The following is a 19,306-nucleotide window of genomic DNA, read 5'->3' on the forward strand; positions in this document are numbered from 1 at the left end:
CTTACCAACCACGGAAACTTTCAGAAACCTAACCCCAGCGGTTGGTGAGGGAAGCCTGTATGTCCCAAGGCAACTAGTTGTGATGATACTAATGGATGATTTAGCGTCAGAATTGCTGATCTAAATGCAAATCCTGAAAAAGGTTTTCCTCAGTGGTCACACTGGGACTACTCATAAGTATATGCTAATCACTTAAATAAAGGGTCCAGAATTAGACATTTTGCCATGAAGCAGACTCAGTGATTTTCTGGTTGAGGAAATGGACTTGAATTTATCATCTTTTTACCTTCTCTCAAAAACCAGAATGGGAAAAATAGTGTCTGACATTTTTTCTGTTGACAGTATCATACAGTTCTGAGACTCCTGCTTTTCTAATCAATGCATTTTTCCCCCCTTTACCAAGCAAAATTACCCATTTTCAGTACCTTCAATACAACATCTCCTTCCTGAATGTTGCCATCTCTTGCTGCCAAGCTATCTTGTGATATTTCCTTCACAAATATATGACTGGCCAAGCGCAAACCATACTCTATTTGGAATAAAAAAAAAAAAATATATATATATATACATATATATATATATATATATATATATATATATATATATCAATAAATCACAATTTTAAAAAGGGATGAGTGTTGGTGTAACACACTGCTTGCCAGACTTACAATCAAGACAGAAACTTAGAGAAGACCCAGGTGTCTCCAATATGTTAAGAGCTATGATACTGAAGTGATATGGTTCGCAAGGGTATTCTAACATTGCCCAGTTATGAAAAGTCCTGTATTCCGAGTACCTTTGATAAATAACATCCAGCTATGTGTCAGTAACCATGGTATGCCAGTCTCTGCTCTGTTCTTGTGTTGGCTGGCAGCCAATGGCTGCCAGTGTAGAGATTTACACAAGGGCTATGTGTAAATTACTCAATGTTTCTGTAACTACAGGGCCCAGTTGGAGGAAGAATTTATTTAACTCCAAACAAACTGTTTAACAGCATACTAGTACCAAATCTGTTCCAGCTGAAGACGACCCTTGAGCGTTTATAGAAAGAGATTAAAGATACAAAACTTTATAATAAAAGCAAGGCTGTAAGATTGTTAGAGGGGTTTTTTGTTTTTTTTCTTTTTTAATATACAAAAGCTTTTCCCTCTCTTCCTTTCTTCTTCATTCTGAAATCTTCCTCTTCACATGTTTCTCACCTCAGCACTACCAATCTATATAAGCAGGTATTATAAGATAATTTTATTTATCCATCCACAATGCTTAAGTTTATCTTTGGAAATACCGTCAAGTCTGAAAACTGGATTCAAGCAAAAAAAGGTGGTACGGTGACTTTTTATGACCACGCAGCCACTGGGAAATTATATCCTCTTAACTATGCTTTCACATTGTTCTGTAACTTTGAGGAATGGAACTATCATTATTTAAAAGGTTTGCTAATTCTTAATGCTAAGTCAAAAACAACTTGGCAATAGCTCCATGCAACCTAAATTCATACTCAACCTGGATATACACAAAATATATATATGTTATGTGGTACAAATTTGCAAATTTTAAACAATGATTTTTTACTTCATACAATGTCTTAAATTATTTACTTATATTACAGCATAAAGAAAATAATGTACTGGAAATACAGCAGCAGTTTAATTTTCCAGCCAAATATTTATAAACGTCTGTAAGCAACAGTTAAGTAAGCAAATAATCTAAAAAGGCCTTAATAAAACAAGCGCACGTTCAGAAATGCGGCCTTCAAAATTCTAGTATAAAGTATGAAATAGAATATGAATAAAACAACAAAAATATCACCGAGCCTGGCATTATGGACATACCTTCATTTTTCCTGGATTTCACCAAGGTTACTTTGGTAGGTTTTGCAGGCTGACTAGAAGCAATAGATCTTCTATCTGATCTTGGTGATAAACTTCTCTCTCTGCTTGCACTTCGGTCTCTTACCCAGCTCTTCTCATGCTTTCTGTTGGCACCTGGACCACCACGTGCACTTCTTGGATCCTGTATCTCCTCATCAAAGCTATCCTCCTCATTTTCAGATACTGGTTCTGGTTCTGGTCTGGCTACTGGAATCTGAACTTTCTTCATTCTTCGGATAGTCTGTAACCAGTAGCATTAACTGCTCAGTTTCTGGCTAAGTGCAAAATACATCTTAAAAGTGAGCAATAAGCCACACCCTAGACTTCTACTACCACATTGGAAGAAACACATCTGAGACTTTCAAAAGCAAGAGTATGGCTTCATTTATTTCTGGGTTTGGCACACGGGAATGGGAGCGGAGGCAAGGGGCATGCTCAAACGTGATGCTCCCTGGAGGTATAAAGGACACAGTAGGCACACTCTTACAAAGGCATACAAGACTGTAAATAAATTATTTTGTTCTAATTTATAACTTTTAAAATGCTTTGGAATAGAAAACAAAAGCAAGGAACAGTATAAACCTCCGCAGTACAGAGACAGTAAGAAGGCAGAAGTTATCTTCCCCAATCAGCCCAAAAAAGTAGTCAGGCAGAGTTCTGCCCCAAAACAGACCCATTCAAAACAGTTTTATGTAATCTCCCATACAATTTCAAGAATGGCAACAATCATGCAGAATGCTGTCAGCACCTCCCACTCTTCATCACGAAGTAAGAGACATACTGTTCTGCTAAGAGGCAGAGTCCAACAGTAGCTACAAGAGAGATGGGCCAGAGAGAGCTATTCAGGACATTCGACTCTAGGTAAACTGGTGAAGAATTCTGCTGCCCAAAGAAAAACGGACACATGCCAGAGCACAAAACCAGGGGGACTGGGGCTCAGGAGCTACATACAGTATTGTCTCTCTAAAGAAACTACCAAGCTCCAAAAAAAGTTGCAGAAGCCCATAATGGAAGATACCAAATAGTGAATGATACTTAGATAGACAATGTTTCCTAAGTTCAAATATTTGATCATTCTAGCTCTAGTTCCAAAGAAACAGCAGCTTCAGAAGTACATAAGGGGTCCAAGATAACTTCATAACTTTTAATACACAAGCATTCTGCTTTTAAACTGCAACTGATCCTTATGATCCCTTTGTTAAGGCAACGTTTAATGAAGTGTGGCTAGAAACAAAGTTAAGGCCGAGGCCATTTGGACCAATGCTAAATTGATGCTAAAACTTAGCTAATTGATGCTAAACTTATGCTAAAACCCAATAGATGAGGAGAGAAGAACCCACCAGTCTAGACGAGGGGTGCTCAGCCTAAGGCCTACAGGCCTTTGGCCCTCATGGGTTTGGAAATCTGACAATGGGATAGCAGTGGCACTGCTTCCGGACTGCCAAATTTCTGGACCCAAGGGGTGCCCCTACCCCTGCACTGTGGATCAGGTAATTGATCCCAGAACGCAGGGCAGGGGAAGCATCAGGCTCCAGAGTCCAATCCCAACATGCAAGGGGCTGGGACAGTATGGCCCTGGGTTCAAGGGGCCAGTGCTGATGTGGGCAGCCAATGCCAGCCCCCCTCTCCTCGCCCCTCTCCCCCCCGAGACCTAATACTGATACACCAGGGCAGAGCCAGGCCCCATGGGACCATTTCCACAGGAGAGGGGCAGCACAGGTCCCTGGGGACCAAACCCAGCACACCAGGGCAGGAAGGGGAAGTGCCAGGCCCCAGGGCCTGATTCTGGTGTGTAGGGCTCAATAAGTCCCAAAGACCAGCTTCACCTCACTTTTCTGGCCTGTGAGGCAAAAAGGCTGAGCACCACTGGTTTAGACAAAGTGTTGTCAACCAGGGTACCGTGAAACCTTTTCAGGGGTACCACAAAACCAGGTGGAACTATGCATTTATTTCTACAAGATGCTGCAGGGCAGACCAGGAAGCAGCTGGAGCAGAAGCCTAGTAGTAGCCTTCCCAGTCTCACCTCCACACCCTCTCCTGGAAACAAAGGTGCAGGGGACAGTTCTGCCTAGCTACAGCTGGGTGATTAATCACAGCATGAGCCCCAGGCACTGGAATGCAGGCTGGGGGCAATAGTATAACTATTGAAGGGGCAAGCAGGGTACCAGCCCCAGGCTCTAACTTAGAGGGGGTACCTGCATGACTCTTCCCCTGAACAGTCTTTGCTGTAGCAGGGGTACTCTGGCAGGCACAGCCCCATGGCCAGCAGTGTATCTGAGGAGGGGAGGGAATGACTACCCTGCCCCAAGTTTCACCTATCCTTGGGGTGTGGAGTGAGCAAAACACTGGAGCAGCCTGGGCAAACCCACACTGCTGTTTGTTCCCTCTGGCAGCAGCCTGAGCCCATGCTGCTACAATAGCAATTGTAGCTGCTACTGCTGCTCTGGTGAGAAGAGTTGAGGTGGGGCTCTCCTTTACTACTTCCCTCCAGTGCTCAGCATAAATCTCTGTGTGCACCCCCCCGCTTGATATGCTTCTGCAGCCAGAAGGGGGTGCCAAGGGCCTCTGCTCTGCACAAGCTCCATCTATGTAGAGGCCCTGAGTCCAGCCAGTCAGGATTTCCTACAGCATGTCCTGCCCTCCCTCCTTCCCCCACAACATTTCCTTCAGTTATGCAACTTTATAGACTATCTGCCCTGCCTTCTAACCCTTTTATACCCATAGCAAAATTAAATCTTTTACAGCCAAGATCTACATGCAGATCACCAGCACCTGTCAGAGGGTTCACAGAAGGAGGGGGAGAGGCTGACAAGGTGACTCCACCTCTGGTCTCCACTACAAGCCTGTATCCCCACTAGTTGAGCCTACAATGTGGCTGGCAAGACTCTGCCTGGCCCCTCCAGCCCTGTACCCACCTCCCTCTGTGCCCTGGGCATAGAAATAAGTCATTATGATGCTGGAAAAGTAAATTTTCAACTGGGGTGCTGCCAAATTAAGAAAAGTTGTGGAGGGGAACCTCCAGTTAAAAAGGTTGAGAACCCCTGGTCTAGATGGTTAGAGCGCTCTGCTGAACACTCTACTTCATTGCCAGTCAGCTGCATTATCTAGTTTGCCACATCAGCACATATTAGTCTTGCCACTGCAGTTAAAACAAAGTAGTAACTGCTAAAATATAAATGTAAGAATGAAAACTATTGCTATGTAATGCTGTCTTCTCTTTCTACAGAACTGCAAATCGGAATAATCCCTCTTTATCTAAACACATACACAGTCACTCGAACTGCTCAAAACTTCACTAACATATAATCTATTGTATACTCAATATCTTATTGACAGTAATTCTGTTCAGGTTTGGAACCTGCCAATTTTCCAGGGTTGTACTTAAGCAAGCCACAGATGGAAGAGGGTATTGTTGCTGAAAATTTAAAAGTCAGGTTTTATCTCGAGATCAAACATCTATATTAACAGAAACTGATTCTATTTGATTGCTCTACATCAGTAATGCACAAACTATTTAATATTTTCTTCCTCACTTGCTGTTGGTTTCTCTGGATAGTCACACAATACAATTCTCTGGGTAAAGTCAATATGAAACAAAGTCAGTTTAAACAAACCACAGATCTTCCACTGGTTTGCTCTGAAGCACTTCCATACCCATTCCTGCAAAATGCCAGCTTTCCAAACTAAAAACTTCAGACTGACATGAAGAAGGTTATTTCTGACATCTGCAAACCTAATTGACTGCAAGATTTATAATTTAAAATGTAGAGTACTGAAATTATTGCACCTATGTATGCACAGCTGAAAAGAGCGGCACAAAACTGTCAGGACAAAAGTCAGTTTACAAACCCTAAAAAAGCTCACTTCCCAAAATTGAACAATTGCTAGGCACTGTGTTTATTTTCTATTCTATTTTTTCAGTAATATAAATCTGCATAGTTTACAGAAAACTAGATTACTACCTCTTAGTAATGACCAGCTTTGTTGTTTTGCAAGTTAAAAAGCCATCTATACGCTCTGAGTAAGTCTGCAAAATTATAGGAATTAAGGTAATTATACCTTACTTCGGCAAATTGTTTGCTACACATAAAAGAACTTGTTACGGCCTGAACAGTGAGCAGAGGCCTCTGGCACACTAGTTTTCTGAAAAGCATGATTAACAAAAGTGTGATTGAGGAAGAAAAGAAAAGAAAAGAAAAGAAAAGAAAAGAAAAGAAAAGGGGAAAAAAAAAAAATCAGGATTGGGAGAAGGCTGGGGGACAAATCACCTTCAACCTGGAAGGATTCCTTTATGATGGCAGAAACAAGCATCTGTTAGCCAAAGTCTGGGTGGCCAAATACCAAGGTCTAAATTTACAAAAGTGATTTTGGGAAACCAACAGAACACTCACAGGATTAGCAAAACATAATCCAAAATCCTTTAAACTGGATCACCTGCCACAGTGCTGCTGATTAAACTTGAATTATGTGCATGTCATAACCTATAAATCATTGACTGTATAGCTACTTATACCAAATTTAAGCCATAAAAAGATATTTACTTACAATTTTAGCATTTTTTCCACTTTTTCTCAGCTGCTGAACAGCAAACGCATGTTCCACATTATCCATTGAAACACCATTAACCATTGCAACACGGTCATTTTCCCTTTAAATAAATAAATAAATAAATAAAAAGAAAATGTAACGTGTATTAATTTCCTGAAAGAATCCTGAAGAAACCAGTTCAGTGTAAGATCCGGTGATTTATCAAAGGTAACTGGGAGGTTAATTAGTCACTACTGTCAAACATTCATGATTTAAATCTAAATGTAGCTCTAGTTCTATTTTATTACTTACTGTAGTAATCCTTCTGCTGGACCTCCTTTCAGTACATCAGAAATAACTATGGATGTTTCACCACTCTGAAAATGCGGATTATCTCTTCCTCCAGATATTGCAATACCAAATCCAAATCCTGGAGCCTAGAACAGAAAAGACACAAGTTTGGTCCACCATGACTTCCTAATATTCACAAAGAAATTTGTGGCTTTGTCAAAAACTTAGATGAACATTACAATTTATTTATAGTAGTATATGTAAATTATTAAGACCATCATTACTCTTCATATAAGGATCCAAAAACATATTAAGTCTTGTATCTCTGAGAAATGTAAAAGGATGTCCCAATGGGGAATCTCTCATCAATCCATGAAATGAAATTCCCTTTGCAGAAGGAATAAATATAATAAACCAGGAGTGAGGGGCATTCCTACACAGCTAAGAATAAGACACAAACAGAAAAATTATACTACTGATCTCAAGGGGAAAAATTTAATTGTTTACCCACAGTTGAAATTTGGGAAGAAGAGTAAGGTTCAAGGCAATATTCTTAGAAAGTGGGCTTCAACTTTGTTACAACTAGTAACACCCTTAATTCATGCCTTATTTTAAAAACTTCATCTCCATGTACAGTAGCTCCAACACTACGCTGAAATATTAGTTCAGTCCATCACTTCCTGAAGTGCTCAAGTGTTCCTTCAAATTTTCACACTGCAGTACTACCTACCCTGACTCTGTTTAGTTCAAGAGCTGACAAGATTGCAGGCAAGGTAGCAGGACTGCAGGGTCATTTCTAAGTAATAACATTTCAAGGTATGATATGGCAATTATTATTTTAATTTCTAATCTACCTAGAAGCAGTAATAGGCCTCCGCAAGGCCTCATTATCTGCCCACTGGATAGCCTGGTGGGCCACCAAAGAATTTCTGGACTGGATTCAAGGATTACTTGGTAAAACTGTAGGTCTATGATGCAGGAAACATATTTCAGGACTGCAGTATTCATAGATTTCATAGACATTAGGGCTGGAAGGGACCTCGGAAGATCATCGAGTCCAGCCCCCCGCCCAAAGGGCAGGACGTCAGCTGGGGTCATAGGATCCCAGCAAGATAAGCATCCAGTTTCATCTTGAAGGTGTCCAATGAAGGCGCTTGAACAACCTCCGGCGGCAGGCTGTTCCAGACCTTGGGGGCTCGGACAGTAAAGAAATTCTTCCTTATGTCCAGCCTGAAACGATCTTGTAGTAGTTTGTGACCATTCGACCTCGTCATCCCTTGGGGCGCTCTGGTGAACAAACGTTCCCCCAGATACTGGGGATCACCCCTGATAAACTTGTAGGTGGCCATCAGATCACCCCTGAGCCTGCGCTTTTCCAGGCTAAAGAGCCCCAGGGCTCTCAGCCTGTCATCGTAGGGTCTGCTTCCCTGACCTCTGATCATGCGCGTGGCTCTTCCCTGAACTCTCTCAAGCTTCTCCACATCCTTTTTGAATTGTGGAGCCCAAAACTGGACGCAGTACTCCAGCTGCGGCCTCACTAAGGCCGAGTACAGGGGGAGAATGACGTCCCGGGATTTGCTTGAGAAGCATCTACAGATGCAAGCCAGCGTTTTGGTCGCTTTACTAGCCGCAGCATCGCATTGCAGGCTCATGTTCATCTTGTGGTCAATGATGACCCCCAAGTCTCTTTCTTCCATAGTGCTAACCAACATAGCACTGCCGAGCCTATAAGGATGCTGCGGGTTTTTCTTCCCAAGGTGGAGAACCTTGCATTTATCGGCGTTGAACACCATCAGATTTTCATCCGCCCACTTGCTGAGCCTGTCCAGGTCAGCCTGGATCACCCGCCTGTCTTCTGGCGTGGATGCTTTGCCCCAAAGTTTGGTGTCATCGGCGAACTTGGCCAGTCCGCTTCTGACTCCAGTGTCCACATCGTTAATGAAGATGTTGAACAGTATGGGTCCAAGGACAGAGCCCTGGGGGACCCCACTGGTCACAGGACACCACGATGAGTGACTTCCATCAATTACTACCCTCTGGGTCCGACCCCGGAGCCAATTTTCCAGCCAGTGGATCGTGGGGGACCCAAGGCGACAATTGGCCAGTTTCTCCAAGAGACGATCATGGGACACCAGATCGAAGGCTTTTTTGAAGTCAAGATATATGACATCAATCTCATCTCCCTTGTCCAGGTGATAGGTCACCTGGTCGTAGAAGGAAATGAGATTGGTCAAGCAAGACCTACCCGCAACAAACCCGTGCTGGCTATCCCTTAAGATGTTGGCGTCTGCCAGTCCATTAAGGATGGCCTCCTTAATAAACTTTTCTAAGATCTTCCCCGGGATAGAAGTCAGGCTGATGGGCCTATAGTTAGCCGGATCCACTTTCCTCCCTTTCTTGAAGATAGGCACCACATTGGCCTTCTTCCAGTCTTCGGGCACTACACCAGAGCGCCAAGAGTTTTCAAAGATCCGCGCTAGAGGCTGGGCTATGATGCTCGCCAGCTCCTTGAGTACCCTGGGGTGAAGATTGTCAGGGCCGGCTGACTTGAAGGTATCCAGCTTCTCAAGATGTTCCTTCACGAAGTCAGCATTAATGGAGGGCAGGGGATCACCCTCACCCGGACTTCCCGGCCCTGTAGCGGGCACGGGCGTCCCATGGGGCTGATGAAAGACCGACGCGAAGTACCTATTTAATAGGTTGGCTTTTTCCTGGGCGTCAGTTGTCAGTTGCCCCATCTGGTTCAGCAGGGGTCCAACGTTGCCCCTACTTTTCTTCCAGCTCCCCACATATCTGAAAAAGGACTTTTTATTGTCCTTGATGTTCAAAGCTAGCTGGAGTTCAGTTGCAGCCTTGGCTTTCCTGGTCTGCTCCCTACAGGACCGGACCAGTGCAGAATAATCCTCCTTGGAGGTGACTCCCATCCTCCATCCTTTGTAGGCCTTTCTTTTTAGCCTCAGGAGGTCTGCTAGGTCCCTGGAGAGCCAGGGGGGCTGCTGTGCCCTCTTGCTGCCTTTCCTCCGAGATGGAATAGACTTAGTTTGTGCATTGAGGATCGCTCCCTTGAGGAGCAACCACTCTTCTTGAACTCCCCTCTCCCTGCGGTCACAGTCCCTTAGGGCCTCACTGACAAGCTTCCTGAGCTTGTCAAAGTCGGCTTTCCTGAAGTCAAGGACTTGCGTGTTGCTGACTGACTTGCCAGCTTTTCGGCGGATGGTGAAGGTGATCAGCTCGTGGTTGCTGTCACCCAGCTTCCCATCGATCACTAGGTCGCCGACTAGGTCCTCCCCAGTAGCCAGCACCAGAACCTTCTCAATGAGATTAAAGAGTGTTCTGAATTAATTTTATGAGCATAGAATTTTAGCCCCCTTCTCAAAAAACAAACAAACTCCACACTTTTACTCATAGATGTAAAAATTTTAAGATTGCTCAGGAGAAAGTGAGTAAAATGCTAAAGCTACCAGATTACCTTTATTTAAACCCAAGGCCAACTCAGACCTCTTAAGACAGGGGTGGTCAATCTGTAGCACAGGTGCCACAATTGGCATGAACAGCATCACTGTGTGGCAAAGCTCAGGAAGGGGAGAGGCAGCACAGCAGCAGATAGGGCAGGAAATAGAAAGCAAAGCAGCAGATCAAGACGAGAGCAGAAAATAGAGCAGCAAACTGGGCAGAGGAAGGAGATCAGTGGCACTTGGGGATGGGGTGCAGGAATAATTTATGGCATGCCTGCCGGAGTAAAAATGGCCACTGCAAGAGAAGAATAACCTGGGCACAACGGGCGCCTAGGATGGGGAGGGAGGAGGTAGTGTTTTAATTAGAGTGACTCTGAGAGATGCTCTAATTAAAGTGTCCGCAGTGCCACGTGTATTCAACATCCATCTCACAATTCAAAATGGCAGGGAGCACTTTAAAATTCGTTCAATGAGCTTTAGTTAAAAGTGCCCCCACCACCATTTTGAAACATCAGGACACTGAATACACGTGATGCAGAGGCTGCTGGAGTATGCTAATTAGCATGCTCCAGCAGACTTGATTAACTGAGTCCTCCAACGCATGCTAATAAGCATGCGTCAGAGAAGATGTCTATCATGTGTATACGTGCCAAACTAGTATTAAATCACTTCCAGGACAGTTTCTCCTTGGGGAGCAAATATCTGCACATGGTAACAGGCTGACTGTGGGCCATCTAGGTTAGCCAATCAGGTCTGCCCTAAGAACTGTTGTCATTTGTTGCCAGGCAGACTAAGAGAGCCTGTAGTGCATACTGAGATGTGTGCACTGCACTCCCCCTCCACCACCACCCAGCTACACAGTCAGCACTGCAAGCTCTCTACTCTTCAATGCCTCAGCATTCAAATGTCTGTACACATGGCTCTGGGTAAGTTTTTCTACCACAAGAACACATCTGGGAGAATTCTCCCAGGTTATTTGAATATGTATACTCAGCCTAATTTAGAAGCATAAACTCATTTATTACCAGCAGCACGTGAATAAAAAGCAGCCACCTCCCGCTTTTTAAGTCATCTTAAGTCATTTAAATATTTTTAGTTCAATCTTCAAGTGCTAGTAAGCCTTCAAACACTGAAGATTTGCATATTCAAATCTTGACTACATACTTCTACTTTATTAATGAAGTATCACCCAATGATCTTATCCAGTAGTGCTCAACTTTTCAGCCTCACAGGCCAGGTAAATGATGCTGATTCTGTCCACAGGCCAAATGCCTTTAGGAGGCTAGTACATGGGGCTGGGTCCTGCACTGCCCAAATCAGACCCTGCAACCCCCAGTCCAGTGTGCCCTCTCTCCTGCACAGGGGCCCACATTCCAGCCCACTGGACTCCTCACAGGTCCAGAAGTTTGGCAGCAAGGGAGAGGCAGTTAACACTGCCACAGCTCCCCACTGCCAAATTTCCAGACCCTTGGGGAACCCAGTAGGCCAAACAACAGAGCTCCATCCAGGGGTTGAACACCCCTGATCTGGTCAGTTAAACTTGCTTAAAGTAGCATTCTGTGCCTTTTAAAATAAATTCAAGGCCAAGCAATATGGTAAAACCAGGATGTATCTTACATCTATCTGACAGTTTAAAAAAAAAGGTCTTGAACCATTGTACTTACTTGGTTTAAAAGGAAGTCAGTATAAACACTAGATTACTCCACTACACGCATGAAGAAAACATTCAAAATATTAGCAATTGTCATAATAAGTCAGAAAAAGTGGGTGCTTCCACTTTAGAACAGCTGTGTAACAGGAACATACAGCATTTGGTCTACAATTAGTGAACTATGAATTTGTCACTTAAAATCTTCTTTGATTTAAATATGTAGCTCTACTCTGAAAAGCAGTGGCATGTAAAACAGCACTTACTTTCTTCAGCCTGTTTACTGATTACTTTTAAATGACTTAATTTAGTTATAAACCCTGGAAGAGCTGTACCACTAACTGAGCTCTGGGAGGGTAAGAGGAAATCTACTCTAGCTTACACATCAGCAACTGAATTGTTAACCAAATCCCACTGTGGAATGGTTATTATTGGTGATGCCTGGGCCAGAAATAATCCAGCTGACTTGGCAAGGGTGGCAGCGAGAAAAAGCAAACATTTTATTTGTAAACTGAGCAGATTTGATTTGGAGGTCACCAAGGAGCAAACAGAGAACCCTATAATGCCACTACTGAAATAGTATCTAAGAAGAGAATTGCACTTCAGTACAATTGAGGTCTTCTTAATTATTAAGTCAAGTACCTATACAGCACACACGTTCTGTACAAAGAAAGCTCCTAGTTCTACAGTTAAATTGAAGCAAGGTTGGTGCATCCATGGAGCTTCAATGAAGCTCTCGAGGTCTACCTGGGGCAATTTTAGGGAAGTATTTTAACCTCTACACCATGGTGAAGCAAGTATCACTCTATTAAAAAAAAAGAAAAAAGAAAAGCAGTAGAGACAAAGGACTTCCCAAAAGGAACTAAATATTTAAAAGGTGGGAAGGTAGGGGTAAAAGTCAGTAATTGCCAGGATGCAGCCTGGAAATTTCTCCTACCCCCCAAAACCCCCCAAACAATAAGTTTCAGAAAGGGAGATACAATTGTTTTTATAATTCTAGGCTTGCCATCAGCATTCTCACTACAAGTCTATTTACTAACAGGACATGGAAGTAAGCCTCAAGAACGGACAACAAATGTATTCAAGGGGATTCCAACACTTCACTGAACTACATACTTGACTTGGAAATATCTTTTTGCTTTCCTCCTTTCAAAGAGTTGCTTAGTATAGAAGAAGATGTAGCATTTCCTATTACCAATTTTTAATGGTACATGCAAGACCTGGCAATAGGTGATAAGCAGAGATCCTGATTTTGTTTTAAAATTGCAAATGCTCTGATCAAAACCCCCCAAATCCACATTTTTTCATGATTAAAATTATTATTAAAATAATTAATGTTATGATTATATAAAATATTAAGCATTAATCATTTCATGATTAAAATTAATGTATTATATATAGGTATCAGTTGAACACAATGTTTTATTGATATATTTACAATTTAAAAGCAATTTAGAAGCATACCAGTGCTTCAATCACTATAATAAAATACATTCTAAATACCTATCAATTTTGGCAGATGATTTTGGGTTTTTTTTTATCATGGAAAAAAATTAGAGCTCCCTCTGCCCCCTTCGCATACAAGGACATGGGTCCAACTACAGCTGTTGTCCCCCTCCTCCACTACTCTGTGGGGCTGAGCAGCCCTGATATGCTGGTGCCCTGGCCTTGCCATGGTCCCTCACTCCCAACCCACAGCCCTCTACTCCCAGCCCCCAAGTGTGTGAGGAAGAGAGTGGGTGTGTGGGGAAGGCGGGGGTCACGGGCAATGTGACGGTGGCAGGAAGGGAAGTGGGGAGGCACATGCACCCTGAGATTTCTGTTCCCACAGCAGGGCATAGGGTTGCAAGCCAGGCCAGACCAGCTCCAGAGGAGCTGCCTCGGCAGCCTGGAAGGCAGGACCCAGCATGTGAGGTCGTGCTGCACCGCCATGGTGAGACAGAAATGGCAGCAATGGCAGCGTGGAGTTTTCCCCTCCACTGCTGCTGGGCAGGCAAGGGGCCAATGATGGCCATGGAGGCAGCTCCTGCTTGGAGCTCATCCAGCCCAGCTGCAGCCCCATGCCCTACTGAGAGTGGATAAATCTTGGGAGGAACATGCACCCCCAACATGGCCTGTGCCCCTCCCACCTCCCCCCCCCAGCCTGTGCCCCTTGCCCCCCTCCCACAGATGTACCAAGAGGGAGGTGCGGGACCTACTAACTACAACCACCTGGCTGCCACGTGCATGTGCACACATGCCTGCTGCTCCAACCAGTGGGCAAGCTCCCCGCTGCCCCAACCAGCCCCTTGGCAGACTGGACCTCAGCCAACCTGCAAAGGAAAACCCGCAGTTTCCCAGGTTTTTCTCCTTTCAAAAGGAGAAATCTGAGGTTCTTTCCTCTGAAAGAGAAAATCTATGTTTTTCTCCATTATAGGAGAAAATACACTTTTTTTCTCCGCAGCAAATGGAAAACCTAGAACCCTGGTGTTAAGACATACATAAAACACGTTTTATTATCGTTTTTAGCACTCCTTTGGCTGTTTGTTTACACAGTTAAGTAATTCAGAGTTGTCTCAATCCTTACTGTGAATTAAATGGGCTTGACCGAGGTTTTATATCCCTAAATAACCAACAGAAAAGTCAACTAACACCTTCTGTTACATAGCAAAGTACAAAACTTTTCAATCTGGAAAAAAAGTGAAAGCTTTAAGCCTTGTTTTCACATCTGAAAGTTTTACTAGAACTGTACTTAAATAAGGTAAAGGTTAACAATTCTTGACTAGCTCAGACCAGCTATATTAAGAAAGTTAAACTATAAAGAATCAGATTACCCTCAGAAAACATTAAGATTTTTAAGAAAAAAAAAGTGCATTTTTTTTAGTCAAGAACTTTTTATTAAAGTAATTCACTAGGACTATACTTTAAACCTAATGGCTGTATAATACAACTTTAGTTCAATTATTAAAACTGAGACAAAGTATTAAAATTTAACAATATTACTTGAAATTGTATTCTATTTGTAAGAAACTACTGTCCTGTGTTTCTGCAAATAAAATGTGTATCATTAAGCTATATTGTAAATTTTCAAAAATGGTTTAGCTTTGTTATATATGAAAAACAATTAAGCACAGTATCAACTGATTTGGGTTATGAAAAAAAGTTATCTAAATCCTAACTTCTAGCCTGGTCACTCGTAAACAGACTTATACCCATAAAAGTAGACAAAAAGATAAAGTACAACTACTGTTCTACAAAGTTCACAGCAAATCTAATTTTAAACAGAGGACTGATAAAACTAGTTTCCTTTTTCTTACATCCGGACATCTGGATATTTTCTATTGTTTTCAAAAGCTGCCAGTATCCTGAGTTACAACTAATTTTGTGTGTTTAACTTACCCTGTGAAGAGTCACTGTATGTTGTTCCCATATTGCCGTTTCTTCCATTGTTGTGCTCTGATTGAAAAGAAAGGGAAAAAATAGATTATACCTTGAATATATGGAAGTTTTTTTTATAACTATCTCAACTAGAAATTTTCATTCGTAATTTGCTATTCGCTATGCATATTAAAAGGTAAAAAAATATACACATAATAGGAACTGGCTCCTTGAAAGTGTTTTTAAGTGGAAAAGTTTTAAAAGATTTCTCATCTATCACCCTATAATAGCTGCTATACGGGTGCTAATTAGTCCTATGGTCCATCTATAGAGACCATGGTTTTGGTTTCCCCAGCACAGAGGTTTGCTCTTTCTGACAAATGAAACAGATATAGGAAAAGGTTGTATTAAGTGAACCCTTCCTTCCCCACAAATCCTAAAATTATATTGTCAGACAATCAAAGATACAAGGCTGCTCACATGGCCGACAGCCCCAATATGGTCTTATTTTAATCACAGAAAAAAACCTAAGCACACTACCTCATTTTCTTAGACTATTTAATAACTTGCATCAAAAACACATAACAGTTTTTTACTTTTTGTGAGATGCTGAGCTCCCTTCAGCAGGGCTAACATCCTAAGAGGGATTTTAAGATTTTTTGTTTTTAATTTCTTGAGCCTGTTCTGTCATGGACCTGTTGTAAACTGTACCCAATTTCTTTTCAATTGCCAAGTTCTATACAGGTAATAATGTATTTCAGAAAAACAACTTTGGAACTCTGCCAAAAGGATAAAATGTCACTATAGTCAACCCCTGAATACTAAATCAAGCTTAAAGGAAAGCATACAATTATTTCTCAGTTGTTTTTAAGCAGTATAGTAAGAAAATGGAAACTAGACCAGCATCTAAAAGATGCTGGTCCAATTTCCAATTTAAATTTTGCTATGATTAATCAAATTAGTTGGTCCACTAATTTGCAATAATCACATAATTTATATGCCTTTCATCTTTTACTTTTTCTACTTATACACGCAAGAATCACCACTATTTGCAAATGCCTCACTATGGTTTACAGTACATGAGCTACTGTACTATGTATACAGGTCACGTTTAACTGACTCTGCACTTCAATGCAGGCTCTTCTTACATGAACAGTGGTACTGCAGAGCTAAATAATTTTTTATGTAAGGCAACAAGATTAGAGTGTAAATGTTTTCATACTGTTACAAGACCTACACATTTTTGCTTTTTCTGGAGGGGGGGAAAAAAAACTGAAAAACTACTCAAAGCACCCAACAAGTAAGTATTTGGAAGCAAATGGAGAGTCCAGAAGGACCATGGGTTTGGCAGAAAGTGAAAGCTAGAAGCTCCATAGTAGTCCCCTGTTGCTGGATTTATTCCTTCCAAAAGGAAGCATACTCTAGTATTCTGTCCTGCACCTTTTACAAGCAAATACCAGTCCACTCTAATACCACTTCACTTAGAACAGGTCTAGAAACAGAGATAAAATCTGAAAGTAATTTAACAGAAATGCACTTAACACTACAGTTACACGTAGTGTCAAATACTGAATGCTACAATATAATTCAATAGCTAATGATGCAGAACTAAAGAACACCGCAACTAAACTACTAGTATATTTTTATAAGAAGTAGTCGATAAATAATTCCAAAATCTTACACTATTATTTAGTATCACAGGTATGTAACAATTTAAAAAGGCAAGTAAAATGCAATGGTTCCAAGGAGCTACTTCATATTTCGCATCAGCAAGTTATGATTTGTAGCAATGTTCTCTCTGTCCCCTAAATGTACTGTTTTTTTCTAAACGGAATACATTAAATTTACTCAATTGCAGCTTCCCCTCCATTCAATATGTTATTGTTTTGTATCAGAAGAGGCATTAACTCTCAACAGCAACATGGGTAAATCTGACTTATTATGCATTTGGTAGTGTACTATGTTCTTGATAGATGTAGAACTTTTGAACTTGTGAACATGAAACTGGCAGTAACAAGATTTTCTTTTTATACTGGCAGGAAGTCACTTACAAGGAATAATTAATTCTATTATTGGCTGAACAGTTTCAAATGTTGTTGTTCCTCTGCCTTCTTCCATGCCTCCATTTCTGGATGCTCACATTCTGCTTGGCACTTAGTCTTAAATATTCTTGAAGAACTGCCTATGTAAGTAAACTATATTTCCTTTACCTAGCTCTCTCTAAAACCTAATTGATTTATATTGTGGATACCAATTAGTTTCCCTTAAAAAGTCAAGTTATTGCTTAATACCCATCTGTCAAATAGCATAAGATAAAGAAGTTACTTAAATGCTTTCACAAATTGTTCAAAGTTCAAATGAAAAAAAAAAAAGGTGGAATAACTATAGCAAACAGACAGAACATAGCTCAAGAAAAAATACAACTTTTTATAGTGCTTGTGTGTTGGTTTTAAATACTTCATTAATTTATCAAATGTGGCACCTTGATCTTTACTTTAACATCGTATCTCATTACATAATTGGAAAGAAAGTTACAATAATGTAAGTCATGTTTCAGTTTTCAATGTTGCAGGCATAAAGATAAATAAAGTAATAAACTAAACATTTTCTAACAATAAATTTCTATGCATTTTGATAAACTAGTACAAATGGTAAGAACAACTATAAAAGTATGCTCAGGAAATAAAATGGCAGTCCCATAAATTTACTGAATAACAAACAGTCACCCTAGGAAACATGAAATAGGAGACCCAGAAAATAATCCCAGACACTATCAAAGGGGTGGGGAAAATACCATTTCTATCTGGCCTGCGGGGCCCCTAAAAATTTTTTGAAAATTAAAATTTAACTGTTGCTGGTTCCTGTCAAAAATGACAGGAACCAGGGGCAGTAGGACCCAGGGGAATCCTCAGCAGCCTCCTGCAACAGCAGGGCCCACCTGGCCCCGCTCCTCCAGGTGGAAGCCTCAGCAAGGGCTTCTGGCCTAGGACCACATGGCTGCCCAGCTGGGAGAGGGATCAGGCGGGGAGCAGGGAAGGAGCTAGTGTGGAGCACAGGGAAAAAAGTGGCCCCTCTCCTGCCCTCTGGCTGGCGCTCTCTGCTGCAGCCACTCGTGGAGCTCACGCTGTGGTAGGCTGCAGCGAGGCTGCCACCGCTGCCTCTGGGCTGCCCAGCATGCGAGCTCCGGGCGAGCAGCAGCAGCAAAGACTGGCACAGCAAGCAGGGGGGCCGCAGCTACTGCTGCCATGGCACAACCCTGACAGGTGAGCCCAGAGCTGGCACAGGGCCCACGTGTTGAGCTCTGGAAAAGCAGCCCCTCACCTGCCCCATGGCCGGCACCCTGCGCTGAAGCCACTTCACAACCCACATGGGGCTGCCTGTGCCTGCTCAGGACAGCCCCGCGTGGGCTGTGAGCACCGGCCACAGGGTGGGTGAGGGGTCACTTCCGCATGCTCCGCACCAGTTCCTTCCCTGCTGACGAGCAGGGGGTCAGGGCTGTGTCCTGCCCCCTCCACCCCCACCTGTACCCCGAGGCTGGGGGAATACTAAAGGATGGAGGAGTGAGCAGGCACAGGAGTGAGCTGCCCCCCCACCGGTACCGTGCGGCTGGGGGAACACTGGAGGCTGGGGGAGTGAGTGGGCGTGGAAGTACAGGGCCCTCACTGCTGGTGCAGCCCAGCCCAGCTCAACAGACCCCTGTCAGCCTGCGCCCTGCTCTGGGCCCCACCAGTGCTGGCCATGGGACATTGGTCCCAAGATGGGCTACCCATGCAGCCTTTGACAGCTTGCCAAAACTGGGTAAGCGGCCCTCCGCCCAAAATAATTGCCCACCCCTGCACTGTCAACTGATTTTCTGTTCCTTTACTGGGCTAAGTGGGCCAACTGTAATATTTGTCAAGACTGAAGTGCTCTTTTTGTGCCAAATGAACTGACTACATTTCAGAATCACTACTTCCCATTAAATTACATCACCTTTGACAGATTAAAAAGCATAGTCCATCAATAATTTAAAGACAATGGTAAATTTTACGATTAAACATTAAGAATATCCTCAATATTCACTTTGTTTAATTTTTCAATGAAGAATCTTGATAACAATTATTGTCTTTTCCAACAAACATGCAAATGGCTGACAAATGTTATATTTATTAACTAAA

At 42.4% G+C, this 19,306-nt stretch overlaps 1 protein-coding gene across 8 annotated transcripts in view; it reads right to left on the minus strand.

Moving 5' to 3' along the window:
* The window catches only part of TJP1 (tight junction protein 1), a 275,807-nt gene that overhangs the window by 64,836 nt on the left and 191,665 nt on the right, over positions 1-19,306 (minus strand). For all 8 annotated transcript variants that reach the window (XM_019477550.2, XM_019477545.2, XM_019477543.2 and 5 more), the window contains 5 exons: positions 15,171-15,227; positions 6,711-6,835; positions 6,417-6,519; positions 1,833-2,112; positions 426-529 (listed from right to left, as the gene is read on the minus strand). In XM_019477550.2, coding sequence (XP_019333095.2) covers positions 426-529; positions 1,833-2,112; positions 6,417-6,519; positions 6,711-6,835; positions 15,171-15,227 — 669 coding nt within the window. The remainder of the gene's footprint in view (positions 1-425; positions 530-1,832; positions 2,113-6,416; positions 6,520-6,710; positions 6,836-15,170; positions 15,228-19,306) is intronic.

Source organism: Alligator mississippiensis, chromosome 11 (assembly GCF_030867095.1).
Source record: "Alligator mississippiensis isolate rAllMis1 chromosome 11, rAllMis1, whole genome shotgun sequence".
Lineage (NCBI taxonomy): Eukaryota > Metazoa > Chordata > Crocodylia > Alligatoridae > Alligator > Alligator mississippiensis.